The following is a 13,413-nucleotide window of genomic DNA, read 5'->3' on the forward strand; positions in this document are numbered from 1 at the left end:
TTCCTTCTTCTTTCCTCTGTTTCTTTCTTCGGGACGGCGAGAGGGTGGAGGGGGTGCGCGCGAGCTCGGCTGAGAAATTAAATTTCACTTTACTTAAGATCAATTGTATGGGAGTTCCATGAAGTAACACGCAGTCAAAGTGCAAGCTGCGGGCGCGGGTGCGAGCGCTGTCTCCTCGTTCATCGTGTTTACGCCCTCGAGGTCGCCCTCGAGGTCCCCGACTCACGATCTCGAGTGTCTTCGGCGAAGTCGCGAGCAACCGGTCGTTTCTCTCACTTACCGGCGGCGGATGTCCGCCGCTAAAAGGACACCCCAGGCCCGCGAGACATCATGCAAATATCCGTAAACTACGCGCGCTACTTTTAGCGACCAGCCGCGACAAGACGACGAGTAGAGTAGTGGTGTGTGGCGCGAGATGAGGACGAGGCGCGAGGAAGGCCTCGCGCGTCGCGCGCGCAGCCGTCAGTGACACCGTTTGTCAAATACGGATAACCATGACGACAGCGAACACAGCTGTGACCCGTTTCGACGGTAGCTCGTGAATGGCGAGCCATCGGAGGCGAAGTTCCTCCTGCTGCCAGTAAGGCTTTATGCAGATCGAGACGACTTGAGACCTCTCGAGTCCCGCGCAAAATAACGCGCTTTTAGCGGCCGCTCGCGTACGCGCTCCGCCGCTGGCTGCAGGCTTTCAAGCGATTTAACGGCGTGTCTAAATTAATTTGTGTGTTTACGAGTTCGCGGACTTAGAGCCAGACAGAGAGATCGATACCGCGTTAGACCGTGCGCTTAGGCTGGAATGATTTGTTGGCTAACTGCCATCGTCGTAAATTCTATTTTCACAGATACATGCCGCCAAATGCGCCGGCGGCCGTGAGATTTGCCGGCGTTGCTGAAGCCGTCGACCAGCGGGGAGATAATGGAAGCGGATCCTGTGAAATTTCTTGCCGAGGGACCACTCGTTTCCTCATTCGTTTCTTTTCTCCTTTCCCTTTGCGCACGGCGACCTCCGCTCGATTTTAATTCGTAGTTTCGCACACAAAGCATTCTAGGTGTAACGAGACGCTCATGGAGTAAGTTAAATACGTACCAAGTGAGATACTGTCTAAATTTCCTGGAGTGAAGTGAGCCTCGCTCAAAACGAGCGACTCGCAGTGAAAATATCGTCACTCGGAATCGCGAGAGTGAAGCTTCCGCTCAGCAGCTTACAGGGGATTATTCTTCACGAGTAAATGTTTCAATCAACCAGGATAAATTTTCCTGTTCCTGCAGCGGTATGGAACACATCGAGTCATTCGAAGAGCCAACGGAAAGTCATTCGAGTGGCTCGGTTGTCACGTCATTGTTTAAGAGCGGAATGTCGCTCAAAGAAATTTAGGGAGCAAGCTTTTCAGAGAAATGCAAAGTTCGCAGTTTTGCCCAGTGTAACTTGGATCTCTATCGCTCTCTGATTGCATCGATAGCACTCTCGCGTATAATTCAAACCGCAATCACTGAATAAGTATAAGGTTAAACGTCCAATTCCACACAGTGTAGGCATAATAGACATCTCCTGTTCCCGTGTTCTCCTCTAATATTATATATTCTCTCCTGCAGGGTGTGTGGGTAAAACGAGTTGAGACAGAATAATTTAAATTTCAAACGCTTCGCCAATCAAAAACGAATTGCTGCATCGTGCTATATCGTTCGTCCTGCATCTGCAATTAATTAAAGGTTCAGTGGCCGCTAATTTAATAACGATTGAACGAGCAGGATTTTAAGGCTTCGCGGCGATGCAATGAGCGAGCTGTCGGTCCGACTCGCGCGCATCTCCTTCGGAAATACGCGATTATCACGGATACAGGATGTTGATACGCCGGTTAGATAGATCGTCGGAAAGTCGTGGTCGATCGTTAATGCGTGGGCGTGTTGGCCAAGTGCCAGATAACGCGAGAAAAGCCACAATTTCTCGCGCGCTACGGTGTACGACGCTAAAACAAAACAGCACCGACTGCTTGAGAACGCGAGCGAAATATATGCGGGAGAGTGTCGCGACTAAAAATATATTCTCCAGGAAGGTCGTCGTATGCGTTCGAAATATGTCCCGTCAAAATGGCATGCGTATGTATTCGCACGCGTGCGCACACACATGCATATGTACAATATATGAGGTCTGTTTAAAAAGTACCTTCGGGACCTTCCGAACAGACCTCATATATTTGGTAAAATATTTGGTAAAATCGTCTTCGGAGGTATTTTCTTAAATGCTTGAAACGACAAAGCAAAATAAATCGGCGCAAGACCACCCGGTGTTAATTTTTATTTTTACGTTCATCGATTGCATTCTACGTGGGCGCGTTTCATACGGCGCTCGGTCCTTTTATCCTGCTGCCAAGACCTGCGTCTATGTACATCTATATACACGCCTGTGGCAGATTTCCTCCACGCAGGAATGCTACTCTTTTTTCGCGCGACGGTACACATTTATTTCGGAATTCTTTTGTAACAGGTTGTCGTAAAGTTTCTGTTATTGTATGTATGTGTGCGTGATATATGTCGATAACCTACATACTGTATAATAAAATTTGTACTAAATAAAATCTCGAAGTAATAGAATCACAAAAGTCACGATAAATGTATATAACACTTGCGCCAATTAAAGGATATATATTGTGTGAAGAATTGTGTGCAGAATTTGTGTGAAATATGAATGTGAAAAGAGGAAAAATCGGCGCTCTTTTTGCCGTGTGATAAATTAGAAATAATCGTCACGATAGCTATAATCGCTTTAATACTCGCGGATGATTAAAAGTATTCAATTACATGGAATTTAATTTCAATGTACAATTTTCAATATACGAATAACTGAAATACGCGGTCGCTGACTGCTGATGTTTTTTTTTCTTTTTTTTACGTAGAATCACGCGATATAACGATATAACGATGATATTATTATAATAATCGGAACAACGAAAAACATTTCATTATTTTAAGTAGAAATTTGTGTATACTATATATAAGCAAACGAATCAAATAATTTCACATCAGCACGTTATTATTTACCAGTTATGACAAAGTGCGCAAAGTGAACAGATATCTCGTGACTTCGAAATATATTTTGCTAAACACGAGATATCTTGTGAGATGTACGTGCTACTTTGATAATAACCGAAAATAACCGACTTTGATAATAACCGAAAATAACCGACTTTCATAATAACCATTTTGATAACAATTAACTTTCCTTCGCGAAGTTTAGTAGACCGAGTCGCGTGTTCCGAATTGATATCAGCTGTTAGACTTTGTCAATTCTTCCGAGGAGTGCAACGAACTTCTTGACGGATGTCGTGTCTCATTCGCGAGTTCTATAAGTTTCAATCGTTAGATGGTTGACTAGAGATTGGAAGGAGCGCCCAGTCCCTCTCTCTTTCTCTCTTTCTCTCCCTGATTGACAGCCGAGCTTATCAGACCCATACCTGACCTTCGCGGTAGATCGTTGAGAATGGTTCTACCGAAGACTTGCGATTAGTTTCATTCTGCGAGAAAGTACCGCCACCTGCTGATCTTAATGGAATGGAAATTGAATCGGTCTGTTCCGTAGACACGACGAACTGGAGTAAATGGGAATAGTTGCGGGGGCGTGAAATTGGACGCGAAAATATCCGGGCGGTTTTGTAACCCGAGTGAAAATTAGGACGGATCGTCCGGCGGCGCGCGTGCATTGAAGCCGAAAAAAATATCTCGCGCGAGGTATCGCGACCCTCTCAAAATAAATCCACGAGCGTGACGTTACGTAACCGTAGCGTTACGTTCTTTTTCCGTAGATCGCGTCTATCGCGCTACATTTATCACTCGAGTCCAACGTCATTAGGCGCACCTTCTCGCCCCATTTACCTTTACATTTATTTTTCATTGCGTATCGCACGACTCCCGCAATTTCGAGTGAAACGGGAGTGAGTACCCGGTGTAAAGGCAGGTCGAAGGGAGAAAGGAGCGAATGAAGAAAAATCCTCGCTGCTCCTCTTTCGAGTGGCGTTTTATTCATTCGAACGAGATACACGAGCGGCTGGGATTCACGTCCGTTTGGAATCTCGCGAATGCTCTTATAAACGGCGATCACTGATATTAAAATACTTTATACGCATACACATACGCGTATTATGCATCCCGCGCGATATCTAGATTAATTTCTTTTTTTAAAGCATATTTTTTGCCTTCAGTTCTATTGAGAGCTTCCTCACATCTAGTCCGTAATTTCTCTTGTTTCAGATCTGGTGTGCTACGGACGTGATGTCCCCGCGGTATATACACTCCATCCTTATAACTTGCCAATAACGCCAATCATGGAAACGCAGAGCGAGGTAAGGGGCGCTATACTATCATTTCACCTGCTCATGACATGTAGAGTGAGTAAAAAACGTTTCGCCCTCCGCTCGCTTTATGATTTCGCGCGAAGCAGAGGAAACGTCGCAACGCGAAAGGTGTTGCCGTCATCTCATTTTCATATAAATCAATTAAAAAACCTCACCGCAACGCAACGTTCTTTGTCGTCTTCGGTCTCGACAATAGTGTCTCGACAAAAGACGAAGACAAAAAAAAACGTGCGGGGAGGGCTGCGCGAATATATTTCTTCGTCCGTTGTAGCGGGCAAATTAAGAACTATGGAATTCGTTTGTTCCGTCCCGTCGCGCGCACGCTTTTGTTCCGCTCGCTTCTTCGCGTCTATGTGGAAATTGCGCAAGAACTTCGCCGGCAGGTTTCTCCCCGAAGACACGAGTATTTTGCATTTACTGCCGATCTTTATAACTTTCGGCGAAACCACCGCAACTCCCGCCGCGTTTCATCGCCGAAGAAGAAGGGGCTGGGGGGAAATTTTTATGGGAAATTTGATGCGAATTTCAGCGCGCGTATCGCGAGTCGAAGTTCGCGAGAAAGCAACTCTGGCGGACGAGACGCCTGTCATCGGAGAAGTTTTGTCGAACCTTTGAGCTCCTTTTAGCATACGTTTCGCAAATAAGTCTTGGTGCAGTGTGTGCTCATTTCGAATAACGATCGTATTTCTCACAGCGACTACGCTCTGCGCTCACGCATGAAATATTCAAAGGAGCACTTGAAAATCCTCAAGTTTCGTCGACCGACATTCGCGTAAACGAAAAGAAGCGTTCTCGTCGTCGTCGTCATCGTCATCGTCGACCGTGCGCCTTCATACGCTTTATATGAATCAAGGCTTTTTCGTGGATATTTTGCGCCTCGTTAATTTAAGCAATTTACTCACACCGCGCTCTCTTTGTTCCCGCATTCTTTCTCCGAATGTTTAATATCGCTCTCGATTCTTTGTCACTTTGCACACACACACCGCGCCACGTGCAGCGAAAATTCGTCAAATTAAACATTCATAAAACACACGTGTGTCGCGCTGAAGCGCGGCGTGTCAACGTTTAAAAGGCGTAATTAAAATTTCTTTCGGCCTGGGACTGGCGCGCCCGGCTGAATTTTCCAATTTGTTTATGCCGATGAATAAATTGCTTCTCCGCGGAGGCCGGAAGACCTCCGTTCGTCGGAAACGAACGCGATTGAACTGGCGCATTATTAGGTCTTTAGCGGAATTACACGCTCTTGTTGTTTCCACCCCTTTGTCCGCTTGTACCCGGTGTGTAATTTTTTCCTATTCCTTCTCTCTCCCTCTCTCTCTCTCTCATTTTTTTCTCTTGACGAATCGCCGGCCCGGTGATATAATGAAGATAGAAATAGAAACGCGTTATATCGATGTGTCCGCCCTAACGTATCAAATCGGCTGGACACGGTCGATTAACCGATATTCCGCGTCTTCTATCATTCTCAGAGGTGGAATCCTCTCGTGAGCCTTCGTATCGATGGCACTCATCAATCAATAACGTGACAACGAGATCTCGAAAACGATCGACAAGAGCAAGCGGTGAGATAGGAGTGAGGCAGGAGAGAAACGAAGATAGATTTGACGTTTCCTTGGACAATAACGGAAGTCAAGTTATCGACTGCGTCAAACTGTCATTACACTTGTATCACCTTCTCCGGCGGTCGCGTCTCGGCCGGGCAATTATTTATTTTATCTCTCCCACGAACTGTGTTATTTGTTATGCAAATTACATACTGACGCATGTACAACTGCTCGTGGTTCGCACGCTAAAAAACAAAGTGTCTAGACCGTGAACCGCGCCGACAACGTTGCGGTGTGTAATGATCGCGTTCGAAAACTACGCAGATGAACTACGCTACTCGGTCGTGTTGACAACACAGCCGTCGTATCGCGGAAAATAACGTTCGTTCGTAATGCGATTCTCCTGTATCGCGAGTTGTAATGTGATTACTCGGGGTTAGATCTACAATGGGAAAGAGAAACAAATCGGGTAAGAAGAATCAAGTTTCAGGATTACGTGAGTTTGTTGTAACCGAGTGAAATCAAGCAAGTACCGGGTCAAGTCAACAATCTCACGTAGGAATCTCAAAGTGCAAAATTTAGTCAGCGGTAAAAGGTAAGCAGAACTAAAACGTAATTGTGTGTACGATACAGATATTTTTCCAACTAGCGAATTACTGAAAAAATCGTGCAAAATACGAGCAATTAAAAATAATCATAGTTTTAACTTTGTTTCGTTAATTTTATCGTCGGTAAAAGATTGTGTGAATCAGACAACAAATATGACTCGTAACGTGTTTGATCAGCTTTATGTGTCACCGTGTTAAACTAAATTTGAAATTTGCTTCGTATATAAACGAGATTAAGAGAATTGATGAAAATTTTGCTGAAATTCGTCAGTTAAATGGAAGCTATGTACAACCTCGAAATTGTGTTTGGTTAACTCGATTCACGTTGTTTCGTTGTATCTTTTTTATTGCCCGCAAAAAGATCTACGTTTTAATCTGCATACAAATTGAAGAGAAAGGAAATTACTTCAAAATTTTCATTTCTTTCTTCAGGAAGCATGAAACGTTCGTGTACCAACGTAAGAAATTATTACGCTGGAAATCCGTCTGAAATCGCAATAATTTTGCTCAAGGCATGCATATCATAGGGGATTTGAAATTGAAATTTAATTCACTTGTGAAGCAAACTACAGTCAGTGGGAAGCGCTAAATAACTATTTATGCACGTGTCTCGCCGATCGGAACAATAGTATACGTCAAATTTTCCTCATCTCGCACGTATGTGTATGTGTAAGATCAGATTTTCGGAAGTTTGGGATATAAAATTCATTTATTACATTGTAACACTAGATACCAGCAACGCGCGCGTTAGTACGCGCCATTTGATCAAGTCTTTTTTAAATATAATAATATCACGCTGACGTGGGTACACAATTCTCGCGAGGCGACTTCTCCCATCGGCAATCAATGCGATTTGGTATAAATATCTCGTGCACTAGGTAATATAATGTTTCTTGAGCATTCAAGCCTTTGCGCTCCTATGTTCAGAGTGACTGGACAACTTGAAAATAATTACAGACCTACATACACACGTACACCGCACAACACTTTGAAAATAATTACTAACCGTAAAAAGTTAAATTGCCACCATTGTGTTGATCCCGCGACGTTCAAGTCCAAGTCCAGATTTGCGAGTCTTCAGCATCCAGCTTCCGTAGAGTCGCCAGTTGCCGCTTCAAGTGGATCGCATTTCATTCACTTTACTTCACTTTTTTCACTACACTTCACTTCACTTCGCTTCAATTCACTTCACTTCACTATACTGCACTCGCGGTCACATATATTATTAACATTAACGGCATTGAATAATTTAACGAAAAGTACGATTAACTTCGACATATCGGAAATGCACTCGCGAGTCGCGTGTAAACAAACCGCGAACCGCGTTACGTCCAGTAAAGTTGAGAGGAGGAAAAGGAAATATCTCGTTTCGCGACCGGTTGCATTTTCTTCGGTAATGAGATTTTTGTTTAACATTAAATATTTCTTTCTGACAGTGTACACGTAAAAATTTAAAGAAATTAAGCGAATCACATTGATTTTCATAATGATCCACCATCAATAAGCTCGTTATCGTAAATCTTTGTTTTTCAATGCAATATCAGGAATTTAAGATCGATTACGTTCTGCCGTAGATCTGCAGTAAAAAAATATAGAATCGTTGACTGGATATAAGGATTAATGGCTTACCGAGAAAAATGTGGAGAAAAATGCACGGACACGAGCATGTTAATCTTTAACGATCGCTGTAACTCAATGATTTTTGCTGGGATACCTATGCCCCAGTTTCCGATCGTGTAAAGGATTAAGTACAGGAATATGAGAAGCCTATAAATTTTCCCTTCGAACCAACTCTGCTCTCGACCCGAGCCGGATCCTCCCGTACAGTGCCCGTATCCGTGTGATCACAAATACTATCAGACCTGAAGCAAAACATGTCACACGGAAGACATGTGTTTTCTGATAAGTAAGCATTAGGTAGTAGGGAGAAATGTAAATATACCAAGAATATAAATACTGAAGCTGGATACTGAAAGGATATATTGTGTTATAATATAATACATATTATAACATATAATAATATAAATATATATTTTTTTTTATTAACACACACACACACACACACACACACACACACACATATAACACAAGAATACTGTTGCATCGAGAAACTTCAGCATATCAGAAGTATAAAGATTCAAAATAATATACTTTTAAATCAGTGGAAGTAAAGAGCGATAATTACCTTCAAAATTCAAAGATGCTACTGCTGCCGCAAATGATGCTAGGATGATAATTGCGCGTGTGCGATGTAATATAACGTACGTCATGTACACTCTGACCGAACCGGAAAATCAGAAATCACGCGCGACGTCTCCCGATTTGTTAACCGGCACGTCAAGAGCTATTATGAGCGCGCGACAGCGTGGCACATACATATGTTATCGATCACATGCTTTTCAGCCGGCAAAACACTCGATAACACCATTACATTTGCTCACTCATTGATTAATTCCACACTTTAGATTTAGATATTAACATTATTGTATTATTTTGCTCCCCTCTGACACAGAAGCTGTCAAAATATGCAATTCCTCCTCGCGACAATGAGGCAACTCGCCCTACCAACAAGATTCTCGCTTTTCCACGCGATTTTCCGTAAAAGTGATCAAAACTTGTCCGCCACGAACGTCGTGAATTTAGAAAAGAACGCAGCCGGTTTCGCGAAGTTTTTCGATAGCAAGTTCACGTTTGTACGTCTCATATATATGTACACAATATTACAAGCACGTTCGACGCTAAAAGCAACAGTCAATTTCTGCAAGTTCATAATGTCCGCTGCTCACGTACTCATGCGCACGATACATTGCGCGTTATTCATAAACTTAGATAACATTGATGTGTAAGCTAAAAGCGTGACTCTTGCAAACACCTGAGCGTGCTGCTTCTCTGTACGCTACACATGTGCCGCGACATTTGCTATTTGTTAGAATTTATTGTGCTCGTACGAATTATCACGTATTCGCGAATCTCTCGATTTAATTCATTTCTCCAACGGCGTCATGTTTATTCCGAAGTATCGAAAGACGCGTTTCCCGACGCGTTACTCGACGCTGCCGCAGTCAAATGCCCAATTTTTTTTTTATTTTATAATTGTTTTAATTATTTCCTGCATAATGTAATGTAACGATAATGATAACAACGGCGGCAAAAAAAAGAGAGCGGAGTGGGCGAATGGCGGCATTTAACGCTGCATATGTCGCGAGAACAGGAACAAAACGCTCGTAATTAAGCATGCTCGTTTGATTTTTGCTCGCTAATTTACTGCAAAATACGGAATTCGAAATTCAAGCACAGAAAACTTATTGATTGGCATTTCGCGCGGAATGTGCTGCGCATTGGAATATGTGGGTTAAGGTTATATTTTCTCTCTCTCTCTCTCTCTCTCTTTCTCTCTCTCTCTCTCTCTCTCTCTCTCTCTCTCTCACTCTCTCACTCTCTCTCTTTTGTCCAAAAGAGTTTGATTACGTCGGAGCATTGAGTTAATAGGAGCAGGTGGGCCGATGTTAAAATGGAAAAGTCCGCTCCGCAATTGAAATCCAGTTTCTTTCTGTTTTAATTCCGTTCGATTTTATTTTCATTTCCCTTTGGTTTCCGCCTATCACGCGTGCATTTCCGCCGATCACGCAGCGCAGCTGCGCGCATTTCATGCGCTCGTTTATCAAAGTCCGAAGTCCGATGACGTCCGTTTTTACCCTGTAGTGAAATATAACGCAACGAGGCTTGTACGTTATAATTACGAGTGTCTCAACTCTTGCACTTGACCGATTCGCTAAACGACGAAGACGACATCGGAAACTTCTAATGAAGCGCTTTTAACTGTCATGGGAGCGCTTTGCGCGCTGTCTCTCTCTCTCTCTCTCTCTCTCTCTCTCTCTCTCTCTCTCTCTCTTTCTCTCTCTTTCTCTCTCTCTCTCTCTCTCTCTCAGTCCGTTTTTTCTCCTTTTCAACCATTCCTTCCGAAATCATTAATATGATCTCTCTTTTGTTGTTTCATTTCTCACTTTGCGTCGATTACAGGATGTACGGTGTTTTTCTTTCCCCCATTGCGTAAATACCTCGTCTCGCTCACATGCAGGGAATTACCGTATGTGAAATCCTGTGGACGCAGGCGGTGCGCCTGTTCGGCACATAGCGTGAGAAATTTCAGCAGGATTTAAACGCGCGAGTCCATTGCAGCGGACTCCCGGACGCTTTTAATTGGGTGTTAACGCCGCTCTGCTATTTGCCGGCGCTGTTTGATTTGCTGACACTACCGTGTCATGTTTATGAGATATGAGAAACAGCGATTTTTCGTGAATAATTATCTCATTTGTCGAAGCGTGTTTGGAAATGGCTGCGACTTGATAACGATTAAATACAGTTTGACGGACGGACGGACCGTGATTAAACGTATAGCGATAGAGGAAAAATCACCAATCAGAAACTGTACATTTCTCCTCTACTCCCGGAATTTTCTTGTAGCGAAATTTCAGCCGAGCAGGAAGAACGAGTTACCATCGAGTTACTCGAATTCGAGTGGTTTTTCACCGATATGGGATAAATTTTCGAAACTCCGAATATTTTCACTCAAAATTACAAAGTGACGCCGATGTGCTCCAGAAATGTGCTCGCAAAAACCGATTCACTCTAATCGATCGAAACATTCATTCATATAAACTGAGAGTTCGCTCGAAATTGATATTAAATGTGCACTGTCGAGTGCGATTTCGAGTATCTTCACTATTGCCTCGAGTGAATTTGCACTCGTTTCGAGTGAGTTTTCACCTCGGGAGATTCAGGCGATAAAGATAAACCTTTGTCGATAGCTTTCGATAAACATCGACGACTTGCGAAGCCGCTGGATGACAGATATTCCGTGAAATGTTACCGTGTGTTACGATCTTGGTGATAAATATTTGGATTGTAAAGGGCTCCCATCTCGCCTTGCATAAATATCCGTTATGTAAACTTGGTTCCACGGTATCCATTCGAATCGGGTAAATTCCGCGTAAATAATCCGTAGCTTTTGTTCATCCAGATTCATCTGATGGCCAAATATGCGCAATGTAATCCGTTGTTACAACGCATAATATGATCATACGATCTAATTAATTAATTAATAAGAGATAGTATTGTCGGTTGAACAACACGGACGCGAAGCGAACTTACTTGCTGCGAAACTGGATAATTTTTTGTTAACTGTGCGCCATTCAACGATGCACCTAAACGCCGTGTCGCTGGTGGTTACTTTTATGTTAATTGCGTCTCGAGTTACAATGAAAGCATAAATAATGTCATATAGATAAATTTCACTATTCGTCGCAAGGAGAGGGAGAGAGGGGGAGAGAGAGAGAGAGAGAGAGAGAGAGAAAGAGAGAGAAAGAAAAACGTAAATTGTATTATATTTACAAACACATTAGAGATACGATTAATAATATGTATATAAGATTATACTTTCAAGATAAACGTAAAATATATAATATACTACATACATATTTTTATTTCACACACACGTCTTATCTCAATATAATTTTTCGTTTCTTTATTTACTCTGCTTTACGATATAACTCTTCCACCGTGTCCGCCGGTTAATTCCGATATTTTATCAGCAGCCAACGTATGATGTTTCGCAGAAATGTCAGAAATCATTACAGAAAAAGAAGAGTGTGCTTTCCATTGTAATTAATGTTTTCGCGTCATATCCAGGCCATGTTCGACATAAATTTCGTCGTCGGGAGTTATTAACGTCGCGCATTGAACGCGTGACGATTATTCGCGTGCGACGAACTTTCGTGAATATATCTCGATCCGAGAATCGAATCCTCTCGTCTTCCCGCTTAGCGTGTCTGCGCGTGGTAGCAAAAGAGCTTTGTCGTAAAACGCTTCACTTCATTATTTCACGTCGCCGGCAGCAATAACGTTCATTTGTATGCAATAAAGTTATTACGCGTCGTGTCGTAGTCCAATGAAGCGATTTCCTCAATAATGCGTTGAAATTTCATCACGGCGCGCCGTCGATTTGCGTACGTCCGGCGAGAAGTTTCGAAGCGGCGGTTTATGTGACAAAACTGCAGCGCGACGATAACTTTCACGAAATAATCGGCAAATTGCCAAGTGTTTTAATGAATATCTCGTGTGCGTGCGGTGTGATGACGTTCGAACGTGCAGCTGTAGAAAATATGTAGAGCGCGTCGGGGGAATATAACGCGAATTGATTCAACGCTGAAATCTACAATTTCAGCGAAAATGTGTTTCATACCCGACGAGGTCGGTTTATTTCGCACCCGATTTCGCATCCGTCAAAGTGTCTGTTTTTCATTTAGCGTCTGATGTACGAACGCCATGTTACATCTAGAAAAAGTGGGAAAAACGTGCATTTCTAGCTTCAGGTCTGCCAGTTTTGCTCAGCCTGCACATGACGACGGACTGTCTCTTAATTTTCCTCTCGCTTCCGTCATAAAAATAACATCATAATTGTACCGAATTATAATTTATCTGTATAATCACACATATAATCCAGAGAGATGCCTTCGTTTTGAAATACAGACTCGCGTCGGACGATTTTCGGACGATATCTCCTGTAGAGTCTGCAAGAAGTCTGGAGATGCGCAACTATCTGTTAACATGAAGTATTAACTCGACTCGACTACTCGAGTTCCCATTTTAGTCGCGAATCGTGAAGGATGCATGTAGTTGCACGTAACACAGCATCGAGTTATGCCGCGGCGCGTACTAGACATTAATTGCTTACCTCCACTTTTACCACTGTAACCCATTAATATTCCACGCGTCGTTTGCTCAACAGATGCCGGGAAACACAACGGTGGGTAGCACGCTGTTAGACCAAGAACTCCATCGAATTCTCATGGAGCGTAGGGAAGAATGCTGGAAGCTGAAAGACATGAACACGACGCTGCCGCCAGGTAAAGT

At 43.1% G+C, this 13,413-nt stretch overlaps 1 protein-coding gene across 12 annotated transcripts in view; it reads left to right on the forward strand.

The window, feature by feature from the left end:
* Positions 1–13,413, forward strand: part of Dh31-R (Diuretic hormone 31 Receptor) — a 94,001-nt gene that overhangs the window by 9,959 nt on the left and 70,629 nt on the right. For all 12 annotated transcript variants that reach the window (XR_003113512.1, XM_025302424.1, XM_025302423.1 and 9 more), the window contains 2 exons: positions 4,246–4,337; positions 13,289–13,406. Coding sequence is in view for 11 of the 12 variants with exons in the window: in XM_025302424.1 (XP_025158209.1) it covers positions 4,320–4,337; positions 13,289–13,406 (136 nt within the window). In the remaining variant the exon portion in view is untranslated. The remainder of the gene's footprint in view (positions 1–4,245; positions 4,338–13,288; positions 13,407–13,413) is intronic.

The sequence above is a fragment of the Harpegnathos saltator genome, unplaced genomic scaffold, assembly GCF_003227715.2.
Source record: "Harpegnathos saltator strain DR-91 unplaced genomic scaffold, Hsal_v8.6 scaffold491, whole genome shotgun sequence".
NCBI lineage: Eukaryota > Metazoa > Arthropoda > Insecta > Hymenoptera > Formicidae > Harpegnathos > Harpegnathos saltator.